A 19,289-nucleotide genomic window follows, 5' to 3' on the forward strand; every position below is an offset into this window, starting at 1 on the left:
AACATATGGTTTCTGTCCTTCTCTGCCTGGCTTACTTCACTCAGCATGACACCCTCAAGGTCCATCCACTTTCCTACGAAGGGCCATATGTCATTCCCTCTCATTGCCATGTAGTACTCCATCGTGAATATATACCACATCTTCTTGATCCATTCGTCAGGTGATGGACATTTAGGCTCCTTCCATGTTTTGGCTATTGACATTGCTGCTATGAACATTGGGGTACATGTGCTCCTATGCATCAGCATTTCTGTCTCTCTTGGGTAAATCCCCAGCAATGCTATTGCTGGGTCATAAAAGAAGTTTATTTTAAATAAAGTACAAAACAAAGAAGTGGATATAATGTTTTGCTTCTTATGAAGAGTTTAAGTGACCGTCTCCATAGTTAAATGCCACATGTCCATGTGTCAGCTCCGATTCTTCTCCTCGCTCTTCGAATTGGCCACCAACTATCTGCATGCTACTCTCTTCCCCTGGAAGATGTGGAATGTTCTGGGACAACAGGCTGGACAGTGTCTGGGACCCTCATACCTAAACCAATGAGGTTTGAAATAGAAGAGAACAAAAGAGCCCGGGCAGTGCTACAGAGCACAAGTATCCATGTATGTGGCATCAGTAAAGGGCAGACCCACAGACCCCTCTCCTTTTTAGGTATGTAGGTATCTGGCTTCCCATGTCGTTTCATGAATCCGGGTTTACAAAGTCATTTTGCATGAAATTAAGTACTTTATCTATAATGCACTAATAAACGAATATTCTAACTTCATCATCTACAGTATAGATGTCAAGAGCTTCCAATTCACAATCAACACTAAAGGTTACGTTAAATTCTTCCTGCAGGTTACTTCTTCCCTAGTTAATGTCTATTTTGTGTAACTGTTTTCTGCAAAATTAATATCATTAGGGTACCATCCTGCACTTCTGCTCCACATTTCAGCCAACATCTCCCCTCACAGACGAAAGAACAGACAAAGTCAATCCTCCAACTGTTAGTTTAAATGCCCGATAGCTGGCCTTGCTGATCAAAAGATCTTCCTGCACCTGATCGCCACGATTATCCTTAGCTCTTCGTGTTTTATAGCTGGAGTTTGTTTTAAAGCAAGTTTATACGATCCATATTTTCTCACTCAACTCCTCTCAGGATTAGGACCTTTACAACTTTTTTCTCACCAGATCATTCTTAAATGAAATGCATACATGTTCCCACTGATGGTATCACAGAATTAATTTAAATATAAAATACTATTTAACAAACCCAGTTACAGTCTCACTTTCACTGAAAACCTCTGATTTGCTTTTATATTCCAATATATTCAAAGACCCTTTGTTCATTAATTCATTCATTTCTTTCAACAAATATACCTACAATGTACTAGTCAATGTGCTAAGTGCTAAGAAAACAATGTTCACATGAAATCTGGTGGTACACGTAGACATTACTCATATGATCAGAAACATATTATGTAATTTTAAATCAATAAATAATGATTGGTACTAAAAGAGCTTAAATAAAGGAACTTGACTTAGGAATGTGGGAGAGAAAACTTTACAGGAGGAGAGCAAGTACGATGAGCAGAGGAGAAACTTTGTGCAAAGACCCTGAGGCAAAAAAAAAAAAAAAGAACATGGCCTTTTTAAGAATTAAAATAATGTAGCTAGAGTACAGAGGACTAGAAAAAGAACAAGACAAGTTTACAAATATTAATAGAAGTGAAATCACAGAAGGAATCTTTTTTTTAATGTTTGTTTATTTTTGAGAGATAGAACATAAGCAGGAGAGAAGCAGAGAGAGATGAAGACAGAATCTGAAGCAGGCTCCAGGCTCTGAGCTATCAGCACAGAGCCCAACTCAGGGCTCAAACTCATGAGCCAGGAGATTATGACCTGAGCTGAAGTCCAACATTTAACCAACTGAACCACCCAGGCACTCCATGGAGGGAGTCTTCTAACCCAGGTTAAGGATTTAGGACTGTAATCTAAGAGAATAAGAAATTCTTAAAGCATTTTAAGGATATTAGTGATATGACACAATCTGAGTTTTTTAAGGATAATTCTGGGTTCTGCAAGGGGAATGAACTTTAGGAGAAAAAAGTGGATACAAGTGAAGCCAAAGATTCTGAAACATGAGCTTCTTTAGCAAGCCGCAGGAGCAGCTGAGACTAGAATTCAGGATCTTCAACTCCTTGTCCAACATCAAGGTTTAACACATATGATACTGTACAGAGATGTGACTTTGAATTATTGTGAAAATTGCTGACAGTAAATTTGAAAAGCTCTCATTTCATACTTATTAAACCTGAATTGAAAGATCATCTTTAAAAGATCAGTTTCTTATTGGTAAAGTTTAGGAAGCTAATTAGTAATGGGTAAACTGAAATTTGGAATTTTAAGTTTAATTCTTTTATTATTTATTTTTGAGAGAGAGACAGAGCCCAAGTAGGGGAGGGACACAGAGAGAGGAATCTGAGCACAATCCAACTTGTCAGCACAGAGCTCAGTACAGGGCTCAAACTCAGTAATGGCAAGATCATGACGTAAGCCAAAGTCAGACACTTAACCTACAGAAATTTAAACTATGGCCTATTTCTAATGACCAGAAGCCAAAGTATTTTATAGATTAGGAATTCAAATTTTGGGAAAATTCCTTTTGACAAAGAATTTGTCCTAATCAGGAATGCCAAAGTTAAACAAGCTCATCACTTACCCACAAGCAGGGCATGGCCTAAAATATTGTAGAATGTATTACTGTCCACCTTCAGGCCCAAGGTCCTTGACATGCTGAGGCCTCTGCTGAAAGAGCTCCACACTGTGCAGCCCTGGACATAGGAATCTGAATAAGAAAGAGTAAGGCAAACACTTGAAGTGAATCATGATGGCTCCTCAGATTCTGTTGATCATTTCTAAATCAAATTATAATATAACTAAGAACGTTTTCCCACACAGTAATGAAACTCAGGAAATGAGGAGGTAGAAAGAGAAACCAAATCAAGAACACAGGCCAATGACCCTCAAAGATACCAGAGATAAGTAAGGTGGAATCCAAGAGTCAGATGCTAGAGAGAAAACCATCTGAGAAAGATACGGTATGGCCAAATCACCAAAGAACACATGGCTGTCAAGATTTCCAGTTGGCCACCATCTTTGGTATCAATTGTCATCACAATATGGCAGACAGTGACTAGAGAGAAGCCAAGGATAATGTGAAGAATATTCCTGATCTTTGGAAATCACATCTTCCATGAGGAGATACAGTCATTATTTCTTCAAGCTGTGACATAATTTTTTTTAACAGACCAGGCAATAATATTCTTGGCCCAAGACAGCCAGAGGTTCTTATTCCAAAATAGAAGCAAAGCCAGAGGTTGACCTGACGATCATGATTTTCACATTTGAAAATGGTAGCTTTATGAAAGAGAAAGGGAAATTCTCTACTGCGCAAAAACAAATTGACATTTAGGAAAATCATTACACTGGCTCCATGGGCATATTTCATGTACCCACCCTGTTCAGTCAAGTTATATCAACTGGATCAGTCGATGAACAAATATTTACTGAGTATGAACTACATATTTCAGGAATCAAGCCTTGTGCTGGATAAATACAGATGAACAAAACTAATAAATTCTGTACTTGTGTAATTTCGTTCTGGTATAGAAAACTTACATTAAAATAATAATGGCTAATTAAAGGATAAATCTTGATAAAGGAGTTTCATATTATTTCCATGTAGTGAGAGATAAGAGAAACTAAGTGTTTGAAGTACTAAAAACATTACTTTGGTTTACAGAATAATTTGACTTTTAATTGGAGCTATCCAGGAGCGCCTGGGTGGCTCAGTCCGTTAAGCATCTGACTTTGGCTCAGATCATGATCTCGCAGTTCATGAGCTTGAGCCCCATATAGGACTCTGTGCTGACAGCCCAGAGCCTGGATCCTGCTTCGGATTCTATATCTCCCTCACCCTTTGCCCCTTCCCCACTTGTGCATGCTCGCTCAAGTGCGTTCTCTCTCTCTCTAAAAAATAAACAAACATTTAAAATAATAAATAAAAATAAATAAATTGGAGCTATGCAGAAAATTCTCAACTATAATGTCACCATGATACTGAGCCTCCACATTCCCCTCGATCTCAGCTCCTCTACTACCAGGTACCTTCACATCACTCACCAATAAGTTAACCCATCCACCTCTGTAGGAAACTGCCTGCTGCAGACTTTTCCTGACTCTAGATCTCTATCTTACCATTCATTCAATATAGGCCAGCCCATCTGAACAAACAGTAAGCGCTAATGTGTTTTCAGAGCAATTATAGGTGGAATTCAGGGACTGGTAAACTTGTAAAAGTAGCAAAGATTCCAACACCCACTAACTCTAGTGACTGGGGACAACTGATCACAGAGTGAAACAATAGAAGATTTTTTAGTAAGCATGTCAGAAGGTTCTAACCTCCAGGTAAGTATTTTAACCCTTCCCAGGAAAGACCACTGCATTTCAACAGAGAACTATAGTAGATGATGTATTAATTCAGTGACTTTCAAACTTTTTAAAGCACTGAACACTTTTCAAATAAAACCAAATTTAAGGGGCACCAGAGTGGCTCAGTCGGTTCAGCATCTGACTTCAGCTCAGGTTATGATCTCATAGCTTACGAGTTCAAGCCCCATGTCAAGCTCTGTGCTAACAGCTCAGCTTCAATTCTTGTATCTTCATCTCTCTGCCCCTCCCCCTCATGCTCTGTCTCTATATCTGTCTCTCAAACCTAAATAAACATTAATTTTTTAAATAGATAAAAGCATAGCTACTCTAAAGTAGGTTGGAGAAAGCAGATTGACTTTTGAGCAAGGCAGGATTCTGATTATGTTCAGCTGATAATTCATAATGTGACTGCAACCCTGACCTGTACTGGAGCTGGTCCCATATCAAACTTTCTGCAGCATCATAAACACCAGGAGACCAAAGAACCAGACAGTAGTACACAAAGATACTGATCATAAGAATGTGCTAAGGAAGGAACCATGTTAGGAATGATCCCCCTAAATGAATATAAAAAATAAATAATGTGGAAAAGATTTGGCAAATTGGGATAAATAGACAGACACCCGTGGTGTCCAGATGATTTCAGATGAGTTTAAAAAAAAATGCGGCAAGTGCCAGGATTCTTCCCTCAGGGTTACAGGAGCTCAAGGATTACTTTGTCACTGCCTGTTGAAATCTTACCCTCTATCAAGACCCACCTGAACCACCAAATATGCCCTGATAATCTTTTGTCAGACGTCACCCTCAGAGCGCCATCCCCTCTCAAGAAAAGCAAAGCTTGAATGTGTTGGTGTTGGAGGTGCTGGGGAGGGTAACTCAGAAAGAGTTTCTATCTCCGTTACTTAGCATCTCTGACTCTCTGCATGTTAGCTTCTGGTATTGGGTTTTTGCCCTGAATGCTCCTACGGCTCACCAACTTCAGTTTCAGCACCTTTATCTGTGTCTGGTCATATTCTTTTCTGGTTCTGATCTTGTTTTTTCACCAAGTTGTTCTCACCTGCATTTGATGTTTCCTGCTCCCTTCTTATATCTTTAGCTCTGGCCAAGATCTGCACATTCTGTCTGCTCATTGTGCCCAAAAAACATACCTGGTTCTCAACCCATTCTCTCCCACTTTTCCAAACAGAAGATTCCTCTGAGGTAGGACCATTTCACATGGAAATACTTTCTGCTATGCCTGGGCTCTCATAGCACTGATTATGTATACTCAATATCAGTTTGCCTGCAATCACAAAGTTAGTAAATGACAGAAGTATGAGTCAAGACACAGATCTATGTGGTTCATTCTACTGTACCTACAGTGATGTTTCTCAAAGTGTACTCCACAGACTACTTGTTCTAGAATCACAAGATTTGCTTGTTAAAAATTCAGATTGCTAGGCCTACCTGACACCAGAATTTTTCAGAGCAGAATCTCTAAATTTTAGTAAATTCCCCTAAATAATTTTTTAGGCATACTAAAATTTGAGACCCACAGATCTAGAGTATAATTATCCATCTTTGAACCCTCCATGTCCCCTGCACATACAGCCTTGAACATGGAAGAAGAGAGAAACATGAGAAGTCATAGGCCTGGACCCGCTTACCTCTCAGAGCTCCCACCAGAGTCAGTGAGCTCAGATGCTGATGGAAGGCTTGCCCCAAGTCCTGGAACTGCACTCCCTTCAACTGGACCCGACTGGGCTCCTCCGGGAAAGACTGAACAATGACTCTGGCCCCCAGATCCCTAGATCCCAGCATCTTCTCACTCTTAGAATATAAACAGTCCTGCAAATTACCTGAAACATAGAATGAAGTCAGGGGACCTGAAGCACGTGCAACACGCTTCCAGACAAATCATCCGGCAGGAAAGGTACAGTCAGCGCAAAGAACAAACCATTATTGTTTGTTTCATTTAATAATCTTATTTCCCTTTTACTTTGATTCTCCTCTTTGGATTATTAATTAAAACATCCAATAACTAGGCCATGATGTTGCCTTCACTCTATTATTTCCAGAAGCCCCCAAATCAATCACCTTAATTACTGTCACAAAGAGGCTAACTATAACCCACAAACCCAACCTAAATAGATGCTTATTTCAATCCCAAAGATCCCCTGGAGGGAGTGTGCAATAAAATGACCTTCTCGTGGTTGATAATTGTAGGGAAGAAATGTGAGCTCTGAATGTAATCACAGCTGTTTTTAGTCTTACACTGTCCAATGGGGTTTCTTCTTGATTTTGCTGCTTTGCAGTTTGGGAACTTAGCAATAATGCCACTGCAGAAATGGCACAGGGCTCCAGGGAAGTAACTGAATGGCATCCTCCCCAATTCCACCACCTCCTTCCCAGCTCTTCCCCTAATGAGGACAACAAAGTGCATCACCATATTGCACTCAGCTACCACTTTAACAGGGTGTTGTGACCTAAGGATCCCGGATACTCTCTGTTGACACATGGCATTTGGTGGTGTGAACTAACCTCAGAATGGGTACAAAATCATCTTCTGATCATTTCTTCATTGTTCATGTTAATAAACCAAAATGCCACAAACACAAAATGACATATCATAACATAGTGAGTAATTTGCTAACACCCAGGAATAAACATATAAGAGGTAAATGAAGAGGTGTTTCATATTTGTATGCGTTACCACAAATTTTTATTATTTATACCAGCAATCCATAATATTTTGGGTGGCTATGCCTCATATTTATTTGGTTACCTTGTTTCCACACTTAAGCCCCACACAAAGAAAGGGCGAGTGATATGTTTCTTTTTTTTCTATGAATTTGTTTTATTTTGAGAATTTTGTAATAACATTTAAGAGTTGTGGTGAAATCAAGGATTTTTCCACTAGGAGCCAATAGATTTATAATGGCCCAAACCCAGAGGTATGATCTCTCTTGCAGCATAATGAAATGTAATGTTTTTGACAATACGATTGGAGAATACCTGTATGAGAAGTACTGAGATGGTTTGAACAGAATGCAGATTCTATTTCAGCAGAATTGCTCAAGTCGGCAGTCACTGGATTCTAACCCACTGTACCCAAACTTTTTCAGAAAGACATGTTTGTGAGCTAGGTGACTGGGGTGGTGAAGGGTGGATTCAAGGTCCCACCCAACCACATTTCAACTTTACAGCCACATGCGTTTATATGTAGATGTGACTCAGATATGAACTCCAGCCATGACATTTCATCCAGGCTCCAGACACTACCAGTGCACCTCCACTCAGATCCTGGCCTGGCATCTGTCTTGACACGTACAAAATTAAAGTCATGATCTGCAGCCTTCCACTCCAAAACCTGTTCCTGTTCCCATCTCACTAAATAGCCTCATCATCCATCCAGGGCTCATGCCTGGGAGTCATCCTTGACACCCACACCATCCTAAACCAAAGTTGACAAATGATATCTTCACAACATGTGAAAGCCTCATAATCTACAGCCTGGGAAACCAAAACATAACCTACTAAACTAACCATCCCTGAAATAGATGTTTAATAGGCACATCAGTGTGATTCAGTGCCTGTTATTCTTCTAGAAGATAAATTGACTTTTTCAACCACTTACTTAAAGTATGTGGAGTTCACTCAGAAAACAAACTCCGAAAGCAGGGGTGAGGGGGAACAGAAGAGCCCTATCAGTCTAATCAGTAAGAATGTGCTGCCTGTGTCTGTGACTCTGGCATGAAACGGTTTCCCTGAGAATTTCAGAAGGGGTCTGGAATCAGAGTTAAGACTTCTGGGAAAAATGTTTTTTGCAGAATCTCTTTGCCCCAGAGAAATAATTTCACAAGTGGAAACTATTCTCTACCTCATTCACAAGGTTGTGGAAGGCAAAAGATGAAATGGCTATTTATCAAGAGCATTCTGTAAATTAACGAACACTATAGTATGCGAGTATGCAAAGGTTAAGGAATTATTCCATTTTGAAAGAGGTCAACAGTACTACATATCATTTGACAGGAAGAACATTGTTTCTCACTCACTGACTTTCCAACAAGATGCTCTACCTTCTCTACCTTCTGAACCACTGGCTTCCTGGCATGAAGCAAGGTGCTTCATCCTCTCAGTAGTGAGATTTCCTCGTATAGTAACCCTCCTGCTGAGCAGCACCACTGGGACCTTTACAAGATGGCGTCCTCCGGCCATCCAATTCTCTGTGAAGTTGTGAGAATATCTGAAGAGAAAAAAGAAGAAGAAAACACATCTGAAGATATTACTCCAAATCTTATTAGGAATAGTAAGCCACTAGATTAGTGTAATTCTCTGTTTAGGAGTCTATTTCTTTAGACATTCAGATATAGAAGAGTGAACTATGGGCACAAGTACATGAAAATTAGGAATTCTGCTGACAATTATACCATAACGTAGAAGCTCTAGAGTCTTCCAAGAGAAACTTATTTAAGAAATCTAAATCTTTCAAACATTTCATGCTTTATATAATATTCATATCTAAACATCTAGCATTATTTAATGCAAAAAAACACATCACTGAAAAACAAATAAGTGTCCAGACATCAACACAGTTAAGATTTCATCTTCTTCTGTCTAAACTGAGCCAAGGTGATATTCAGTACCTTAAGGGTGACCTCAAATAGAGGTCTGTATTGTGCACAGCGTCCACAATGACGATCTCTTCCATGGGTTTTGCACCTTTGACACCTATTCCGCTGATGATGACAACTTCATCCCCAGGGTGCCAGTCCACAGCATCTTCCAGAGACAACGCTTTGTCATGGGCATAGGCAGGTGCTCGAAGATGGGTGACAGTCAGTTCTGGTAGCAAACCTAAAGCCCAACAAGAAAAACATTTCTAGACATTTTGATAGTTAATAGGAGTTTGCTGTTATTCAGCCCAAGAATCCTGTGAAAGAAGGGTCCAGGAAGGCGAGCTTCACATTTGATGAGCACTGATGCTTTTACTTTTTCGGATATTAGTTTTCTCATCTGTTACATGTAATAAAAATAATGCAGGATTGAATATGGGATAAAAAAAAACATAGGAACTGGAGTCAGACTAAACTTACAATCAAATCATAGTTTTGCCATGTTCTAACCAAGCATAATATACTCAAGGATGGGCCCCTGTTTCCTTAGCTGCAAAGCACAAGTAGCAAGGTCTTTCCCTATAAGGAGTTAGGAAAATTAAATAAGATAACTATGGAACATCTAACTTGGATCTTGCAAATAACATCTAAGACATACTTTAGTCTTTTCATTCCCTAATCATGCTGCTTTGAAAATGAAATTTTACCACCTCTTTCTTATTCCAAATAAAAACAAATGGGTATTAGACTCTCAAATATAAAAGTTCATAACAATCTCGAATCTCAAGACTTCACCGCAAGTTACAAATAGGGTTAGTAGAACACAGATTCAAAATTACCTTAGATTGCTTATCCCAAGCCTTGATGATTTACATGATACCTTTAAACTCTAAAGTGGGTGTAGCCAAGATGGGTTTGCTAAGCAAAGTGGAACACGGGGAACTTGAGACTCTAGATTTCTTGGTTTGTATCAGTCTCCAGTGCATCCATCCAACCTTCCCCATGCCAGTTTGCTTCTCCTTAATGATCAAAGACTCAAGAAGGCAATCTGTCTCATATTTTACTATGGTCTTTTCCAACAAGGGTCAAGGCAAAGACTTGCAAGCCATTACCTAAAACAATACTTCAGAAAACACATGGCTTACTCCCAGCTCCCAGCTCCTTCTTCTTTCCTTAGTACATTTCCTTCCTCCTTTGCAATAGATCATAATTTACCTTTAGCCCACAGCAACTTACTGTCCTCCCTTGTTGCACTAAAGTAAAGTAATAATACTTGAATCTCCAACTACAGAGGTAGCCGACAATAAATCATTTTCAAATTATTTTAAACTTCGCTCTTTATTTATGTGTCTGTGTATGCCCAGGCACTTGTACCAATAACGTTGTTCTAGGCTTAGAAAGGTCCCTGGGTTAATGATGTAATTTCTGAAGTTTACTTGGGCAATAATTTTATCTTGAAATAATTTACAGAGTTCAAAATTTCTAATTATAGGGCAGGTGGAAATTAAGACATAAATCATCCCAAAAGAAAATAATTTTAATTTTATTCCTTGTTTGTATCTTTTAACCTTTGGGAACAATAAAATAAAGTCTATTTATATGTATATGCATATATATGTGAATTTTTATGATCCATTCTTGAATGTCTACATGGAAATTTTTCTACCAAGCACAGAAATGTTTATCAAAGACAAAATGCTCTTAAACTCTGTGATCAATTGTGCACAATACTAAATCAATATGCACAAAGCACCTACTATGCACCTATTAACATGCAAGTCACAGCTGACAGAATCAAGAATAGGAACAACAAAGGTATTTCTTAACTAATCATTCTTCTAACCTATAGTCAAATCAGAATGAATAAAAAAAAATCACAGAGAATAAATATATGAAGTGTGTTTTTAACTATTAACATAAGCATATGTCCTTTCAAATGTTGACAGGGCTTCTGGAAAGCAATAGAATTATAACTTATTCAATCTAATGGCAAAATAACCCGTTTATGTGTATGACCAAAGCCATTTGGCTTGGGTGTTTCATCAGGGACAGCTTCACCTTCCCAGCCACATAGTGGATATTAACATTTGGATGAACTGCCGTCACCTCAGAGTCACAAATGTCAAATTATAATTATAATAATCATCTGAGCTAGACCCTCTGCAAACACCTTTTATTCTTCTGATCATTCTGCATTTTTCTTTTTTTTTTTAACTTTGCTAAGTTTTTTTTTTGTTTCATCCCTTCTTTATTTATAACCTGCAGTATCTGCCTACAGTACTCAGTAATAAAGCCCCAAATTCCCTTTCTGACTTTTAAGACTCTCTATAATCTGACTCTATTCTATGGTCTTTGACTCCATAATAAATAGTATTCCAGGGAGCCCAGTCTCTTTACCTCTTTTCACTTAACAGGATCATTCCTACCTGTATCCCTTTACCCATTCAGCCCCTTCCAGCTGTGTGTCTGGCCTTCCTTCTCTAATCTAGTCTTCCAAAATGCAGCTCAAGCCCTACTTCTTCCGTTGGATTCCATGGAGCACTTCAGCCCATCCTGATGTCCAACTCCTCCTATAGACATTTTAGAGATGTGGAGTTCTTACTTGAACAAAAGACCTGTTTACATCTGGGATTTAGGTATGCCTGGGTTTGCAGCTAGTTTGTAGGCCATTTGTGTGAGTTGTTTTGAATGGGAGGAAAAGATTACATAAAGGAGCAGATGGGAAAAAAGAGGATGACAGAGACTTCACAGGTCTGTCTCAGATGTGAGCCCTCAACGCAGCTCAACTCATAGAATTTGAATTAACTATTTTGAATATTGCCTCTGAACATTCACTTACAACCCCCCATCAGATAGACACCTAAATGAGTATATAACATCCACTATGCTGCAAGCAGAAAAAACATAAGAGTTTATTAAGAACTTAGAACAAATCCAACCTATGCTAGTAGTTTTACTCAAAGAAAGAACTGTTTTTTTTCTTGTTGTTGTCTTTTTAACAGATTGTACAGATTTGAAAACCAAAATGCTTCAAGGACAAGATATGATCATAATGGAATGTCAGCACCGAGTTCTAAAACCCGGTCTTCTGAGTCCAGAACCAAAAAAACTGGACACGTAATAGAATTCCTGGACTTTGGAAATAACTGAGTTATCTAATTAGCTTTGATACTCAAAAAATTATTTTTCTCACTTCATAAATGTTATTTAAGTGCCTCACAAAGAAAACCAACTGACTTCTGGGATGAAGAAAGCATTGCCCACATTGTAAATGTGAGTCATTTCACTTCACGGAACTCTTAGGAAACCCAAGTTGGGCAGCTCCCTTCCTTTCTCTACCACAAATCAAAAAACATAAAAATACAGTTTAAAAATCTTAATAATTTATAAATATGCTTAAATGAAAAGGGTTGTGCTCTTAATGTGTAATTTAATACAATGTTTAACCACTTTGGGCTTTCAACATTGACCTGTTAACCAACAAACTATTCATTTACTCCCACTAATGACTTCTACTCATAATTGTATTTCCTACAAATTATTGTTCAAGCATTTCAGTGCCATTCATCCATAATTACACAGTCCCAGAGAACCATCTTACCAAATGGGCATGGAGAGAATGAAAATAATCTTTGTGGGTTAGCACACTTTAAAATCACTAATTGCTCCATGTTTATTTTGTAGGACTTCAATCTTTAATCCAAGTGAGCAACTGCCAAGCTCTTTCCAAATCACTTGGGGGAGAGGAGGTAGTGAAGGATAGGAGAAGGAGGAGAGGAAGAAAGAGTGAGGGGAGGGGAGAAATGAAGTAAAGAATCATTTCATTAAAATAATGTTCACATAATAGAAATATAAAGGAACTCACCAAAGAACTAGAAAGTTTTCTGAAATACATGCAAATTTCCCCTTATTTCTGCGTGCAGCTTCACATTATGCATAGCAAAACAATAAATGTGGTCTTTTCTCTTGTATAGACAATCATTTCTCATGCACTGGAAAGGCAAACATGAAGGGGGGGGGCACCTGGGTGGCTCAGTCAGTTAAGCGATCCACTCTGGATTTCAGCTTAGGTCATGATCTCATTGATGTGAGATTGAGCCATGATCTCTCTCTCTCCCCCTTTCAAATTAAATAAATCAACATGAAAGAAAAGGAAACAAAGGAAAGGAAGGAAGAAAGAAAAAGAAAAGAAAAATGGCTCTGTTCTCCAGGGTCCCTGACCAGTACAGGAAATAGACAAAAATCACAAATGTACCATGTTAAGACAAAGGGACATCTAAGGCCTACTGGTGCGCAGACGTGGAGTACCTCACTCACACAAAAAGAGGGGCTGTTTCTGGGAATGCTTACCAAAGAGGTGATAACTGAGCTGGGTCTTTAGGGACAAGTCATGTGGGCCAGATGACAGAACAGGCAGAGTACTTCAGGCAAAGGCAATGATGTATACGATGCTGTGAGCCAATGTGACACATTCAAACAACTTCTGCACATGAGACATGGGCAAAATGCACATATGAGGAATGGGACTTGCTGATGAGAGTCAGTGAGACTGAACCTGGAAGGTGAGCAAGATCTACTCAGGAAGGGACTCTCAGGCCCTCCCAAAGAACTAAGAGTTCGTCCCAAAAGTAACCCCCAAAAGAATACCTAGATGGTAACAAAGAAATCAGACTCTTGTGAGACTAGTGGTATTTCAAAACCATGAGTACACATATCAAACTGAAGAGAGAGAATTCTTAGTGATAAGCTCTCTTTACTGCCTATTGGGGAGAATGAGAAAAAACCTAAGACAAGTCCTGAGATGAGCAAGGGCCAGCCAGGAAGCAAGCGAGAACTTGATGTGTTCCAGGAACTAAATGGAGATTGGAGTGTTTGGAGGTGGATGAGATGGCATGGTATGACTGGGCAAAATGGTGCAGGTCCTTGTTGGCCTGTTTTAAAGCACTTAAATCTAACTCAAAATAGTTACCTGATCAAATTTATGTTTTTAAGGAAAGATTGCAGAGAGGTAAAAGGAAAGTTAGAGCCTATGTAACAGTATGCTGCAGTAAATGTAGAAGATGAATGCAGTAGGTCAGATAATAAGTTTTGGAAGTGTGAATAACTATTAGACAGTGGATCTGGAGACAGATATAAAAATCAGAGTGGATGAAGTCAATGATGTCTTACAGGCTGATCAATAGCAGAAGTAAGTTAGTAGATTAACAGGGACATTTGCGGAAGAAGATAAAGAATCCATTAAATAAACATTTATTGAACACCTATTATGTGCTATGTTCCATGAGCTCTTCCAGCCACTGGAAATATAGCAATGAGAAAAACATTCAAAAATCCCTGCCCTCGTGTAGTTTGTACTCCACTGGCATTCACTTTTAGACACATTAAGGTTTAGATGACCATTTCAGGCAGCTTACATTTTAGATATTAAAGAGAATGGCCAAGGGACAAGTCTGAAGCTCAGAAGAGATGTCTGAAGTTACTTACATAGAGAAATACATAAGCAGTGGTTAATCCATGGAAATAAGTGGGATTACTTGGGAGAAGTATATAGCTATGAAAAATACCCAAGATCAAGACCATGGGAACATCATCATTCTAAAATTGAATACATGAAGAGAAACCTAAGAGGAGAAATAGAAGGAAGAAAACCAAAAGATGAAGATACACACTTGCCCATAATTACACAAAACAATGCAGTGGGGAGAAAATCTTATTCCAACATACTGCCTGAGGACACATTCCTCCCCACCTCCTTACCCTTATATTATTGTTAGGGTTGGGGGACCCCATCTAGCATCTCTTTGTTTGTTTCCTATTGGCCACAGTTCATTCCATCCCTTTTCCTGCATAGTAGCAGGATTTGAGCTTTGAGGGCAAAGAGATAGAGAGAAAACCCTGCCCTTATATCATTTCTCATTTTTCCCTTCCTCCTGCCAGCACTTGGCCCAAATTCTTGAGTCATATACTGTCTATAACGACAGGAGGAGGTGATAAATAGCCAGAGAAATTGGAGAAAGGCTGACTAATACCTATGACTCCATCTTGCACCTGAGCTGATTCTCTCTGCTCCCAGAAACTGCGTTGTGCCAGGAGTCTGCCTCTGAGCCACAGAAGCCACTCTGATGGCAGACAGACTGAAATCACCCTCCATTACTAGTACTCAATAAGAATTATGATAGTAGAGCCCAAATGGATAGAGATGTGTTCCTGGTTTCCCACAGTGAAAATGGACATATTTTACTATACAATTAGTCATGCTGTTATACTTCCACTCACATTAGACAGCAAGGAGAGTTAGGTAGAAAGACTGTTGAGGCTCACCTGGGTCCTAAACCACAAGGTTATCAGTATTTAAGAAAAAAAAATGTATTCTAACTACCAAACAACCATCTTACAAAAGAACTCTTAGAACTCAAACCATTTTTTAAATTGGAGGGGATCCAATTTACCATACTTCAAAAGAGGAGACTGTGACATTGGCAGTAATATAAGACTATCTGGCAGACCAAAGAGATGGAATGGGGCATTTTTTATGTACCTTTTCCCTCTGCCCTTGAGAACCACTTGCTGTGATATCTCTGAAGGTTCAAGACAAAACCTGGCCAGGGAAGCCTGCATGAGCTCAACTATGTGTGTGCACCATGAGCCTTCTGCATCATTACTGGTTAATCTTGAGTGGTACTGATGAAGCAGAGAACACTTGCCTACAGGAAGGAGAAGGCTCAACAGAGCAATCCTCTATATGTGTCGATCAGCTGGCTGTATCCATACCTAAGCAGTAAACATTTCTACACTGTGATGAAAGGGAATTGAGCACCGTCTGTTCCCAATGCTGAGAAGTCTACCACTTTGTTGGTACAGGGTTTAGATGAAGGCTAACTAAGATTTTGGATGCTGTAGTAAGCCATCATTATTTGGACGGTGCAGTGAGCCAGGCCTTTTCTAAAGGCATAAAGGAAAAGCTAACCTTTGTTTCTATCCAATGTGAGCTTTATTGTTGCTACTGTAATTAAAAATAAGTGACTGAGTGGAATATAAAGCTCAAAATACCCAGGAAACAGTGAATTCTAAGATATATGGAAACATCTATAACACTTCTGCTAGCTCCTGTGAGGATTTCATGCCAATTAAACAAATGGCATTCTTAGAATTGTACTGGACAGTCTTTTACTTAGAGGTGCAAAATCCAACTGCTCAGAACAAAATGCTTCTGTAGGGTGTCTTTACCACCCACTTCTGTTTAATGTCCAAAAAACTATGGAAAACTTTGGGTTTATTTCTGACCAGATAGAAAATACTTTTTAAAAACATATTTATTTATTTTGAGAGAAAGAGCATGCGCAACCAAGGCAGGGGCAGAGAGATAGAGGGAGAGAAAGAAAGCATGCCAAGAAGGCTCCATGCTGCCAGCTCAGAGCCCAATGTGTGGCTCAAACCCACAAACCATGAGATCATGATCTGAGCCAAAATCAAGAGTTGAACGCTTAACTGCCTGAGCCACACAGGAGTCCCGACAGTAATTTTGATAATCATTACTACAATTTATGGTTTGGAGTGGAGGCAACAATGAGGAAGAAAGCGCTAATTTTCAATAGCATAATTTCTTTTTAGGAAAAGCAATTAAGTTTAATATAAAAATATCGAGAAGCAAAAAGAAGATATAAAAGCATCCACAATCCTACCACAACAGATTAGTATGTCTTTTCTTTCCTATGTTCACAAGTTGACAAAATTTCATATATAAATGAATTTGACATGTACTATAGAATTATGCTATCATTCTTGACATACCATTTTTTGCAAATTCTCTAAACTTAGTAGGAACATCTTTCATCTGTATTATTCGCAATTAAACATCATGATGGTATCATAGCATCCCATTAAAAAGATGTGTATTTTATATACAGATCCCTTATTTCTTTATACTCAGTTTCTTCCCAATACTTTGCCCCCCTGTACAGTGCAGATGTGAACATTCCTGAGCAAAATTTTTATGCATGTTCATGATCACCCTCTTAGAATAAATTCCTAAAAGTGGCATTGCTATATCAAGGCATATACCTAGTTGTAAACCTTTTGATACAATCACCAAATAGCTTCACAGGAAGACTCACATACTTGTATAACCACTAGGGGCATACAAGGATGCCAGTTCCTCAGACTTGCTACTTTGTTGTTCTTTGGGGCTTTTTGTTTTTTGTTTTTTGTTTTTATTTTTTGGTCTTGGTCAATTTGATTGTTAAGGGAAAAGACATTTTTGTTTTAATTTGCATTTCTTTGATTAGTCACGAGAAGACAGAGGAAAATTCATAAAAAAACAAAAAAGAATCTTTCTTTTACGGTCAACATAGGGTAAACCTAAGTCATATTAACTGGCCATTTGCATTAATTATGCAGAGATGTCAATCACCTTCTTTCCCAGATTTTTAAACTGTTCTAAAAGGTTATTTATAAAAGACATTAATCTGTATCTATAGCAGATAAGAATTGAATATGTGATAAAGGTAACATTTGTAATTCCAGGAAAATGTTGCTGGAATAGTTTCCTATTGCTGCTGTAACAAACAATAACATTATCTTCTTAAAACACTGTAACTGTATTATCTAATAGTTCTGAGAGTTAGAATTCAAAATTGGTTTCACTGAGCTAAAATCAAGTTGTAGGTAGGATTGTTTCCTTCTGGAAGCTCTGAGGAAGGAAAATCTGTTTCCCTGCCTTTTTTAGCTGCTAATGGCCACCTAGTTAGTATTCCTTGGCTTGTGGGCTCTTCTGTCTTCATGGTACATCCCTACCATCTCTGAGTCCTTCCATCCCATCCTCTTCTTTGACACTTCCTGTGTCCCTCGGATAAAGACCAACATGCTTACGTTAAGCTCATCTAGGAAAGTCACAACAATATCTCAATTTCAAGATCTTTAATCACAACTGAAAATCCCCTTTTACTAAATAAGGTAACCTTCATGAGTTCCTGGAATCAGGACAGGAACATATTTGGGGCCATTTTTCAGCCTACACAATTGCATTGTTGAATAAATAATGTGGAGAAAACTGACTAGCCATTTGAAAAAAAAATAGATAACTGACTTATACACTATATCAAAATAAATTCCAGATGGATTAAAGCCACAGTTGGCAAAGCTTTTGTGTAAAGAGCTGGATAGTAAATCGCTCTGGGTTTACAGACCAGGCAGTCTGTGCTGCCGCTGCAGCACGACGGAGCCACAGATAATACCTAAACACATGGATGGGCACGGCTGTGCTTCAGTAAACACGTGTTTACAAAAAGCAGCAATGGGCCAGATTTGGCCCGTGGGCTGAAGTTTACCAACTCTGGATGAAAGACACGAATGTGGTAAAATAAATAAATAAAAGCACCAGCAAACAACTAGGTAAAGTTTTATATCATCTGTAGAGGAAAGAGTTTCCTAAGTGTGAAATCAAAGGCAGAAACCATTTTTTAAAAACCTCGTAGATTTGCTATTAGACAGACCAGAAAAGGCCATAAAAACACTGCAGGTAAATAACTGGAAAAGTAACAGGTTCTTTACGTTTCTATCAAGAATACTACGAAGGGAGCCAAAAGCGGAAAAGCCCCACTTGGAATCCCAACAGATACTGAAAAATTAAAATTGTTCCAGAACCCTGAAAGGAGTTATCTTCTTCTTGTCTTTCTGCCACAGGTAAACACCAGGTATGTGTACACGAAACAGAAGCGAGCTTGCAAGGGTCTTACATGTATGACAAAGATGGAATGAGTGTTTGCTACCTCTCCTTCTGTATTCCTCCTCATTATCTGTAGGATGAAAGCAATAATTCCAGTCTGTGCTACTTCACAGAGTTGTTGTGAGAGTTGAAGGAGAGGAAAGAATGAGGAGTTTTGAAAATTATGAAATGCCAGGATCTAGGTAAAACCCAATTTTAACAAATATGTAATATAACGCCCAATTCAACGATGCTCTTCCTCCGTGACCAGGCTGAAAGCAATACTATTAATAGTACTGCTTTGATGATATATATGGAAGAATTCCCTTTGAAGGAAAAATCACAAGCTCCAGTCCATGTAGCATTCCATTTACTTAGCAATGTTGAATTTCTTTTGATACTACGAAATGTAAAAGATGTCAAGACTATTATTAACCATTTAATAAACTAAAAGGTTGCGATGACTGGAGCACTGCAGTGAGGCGGGAGGAGGAGGGGGGCTGGAAAACAAGGCA

At 38.7% G+C, this 19,289-nt stretch overlaps 1 protein-coding gene across 1 annotated transcript in view; it reads right to left on the reverse strand.

The window, feature by feature from the left end:
- The window catches only part of PKHD1 (PKHD1 ciliary IPT domain containing fibrocystin/polyductin), a 466,767-nt gene that overhangs the window by 266,805 nt on the left and 180,673 nt on the right, over positions 1 to 19,289 (reverse strand). The window contains exons 37-40 of the mRNA XM_029945445.1: positions 9,102 to 9,312; positions 8,544 to 8,701; positions 6,123 to 6,314; positions 2,705 to 2,830 (exon numbers count right to left, since the gene is read on the reverse strand). Coding sequence (XP_029801305.1) covers positions 2,705 to 2,830; positions 6,123 to 6,314; positions 8,544 to 8,701; positions 9,102 to 9,312 — 687 coding nt within the window. The remainder of the gene's footprint in view (positions 1 to 2,704; positions 2,831 to 6,122; positions 6,315 to 8,543; positions 8,702 to 9,101; positions 9,313 to 19,289) is intronic.

The sequence above is a fragment of the Suricata suricatta genome, chromosome 7 (genome assembly GCF_006229205.1).
Source record: "Suricata suricatta isolate VVHF042 chromosome 7, meerkat_22Aug2017_6uvM2_HiC, whole genome shotgun sequence".
Lineage (NCBI taxonomy): Eukaryota > Metazoa > Chordata > Mammalia > Carnivora > Herpestidae > Suricata > Suricata suricatta.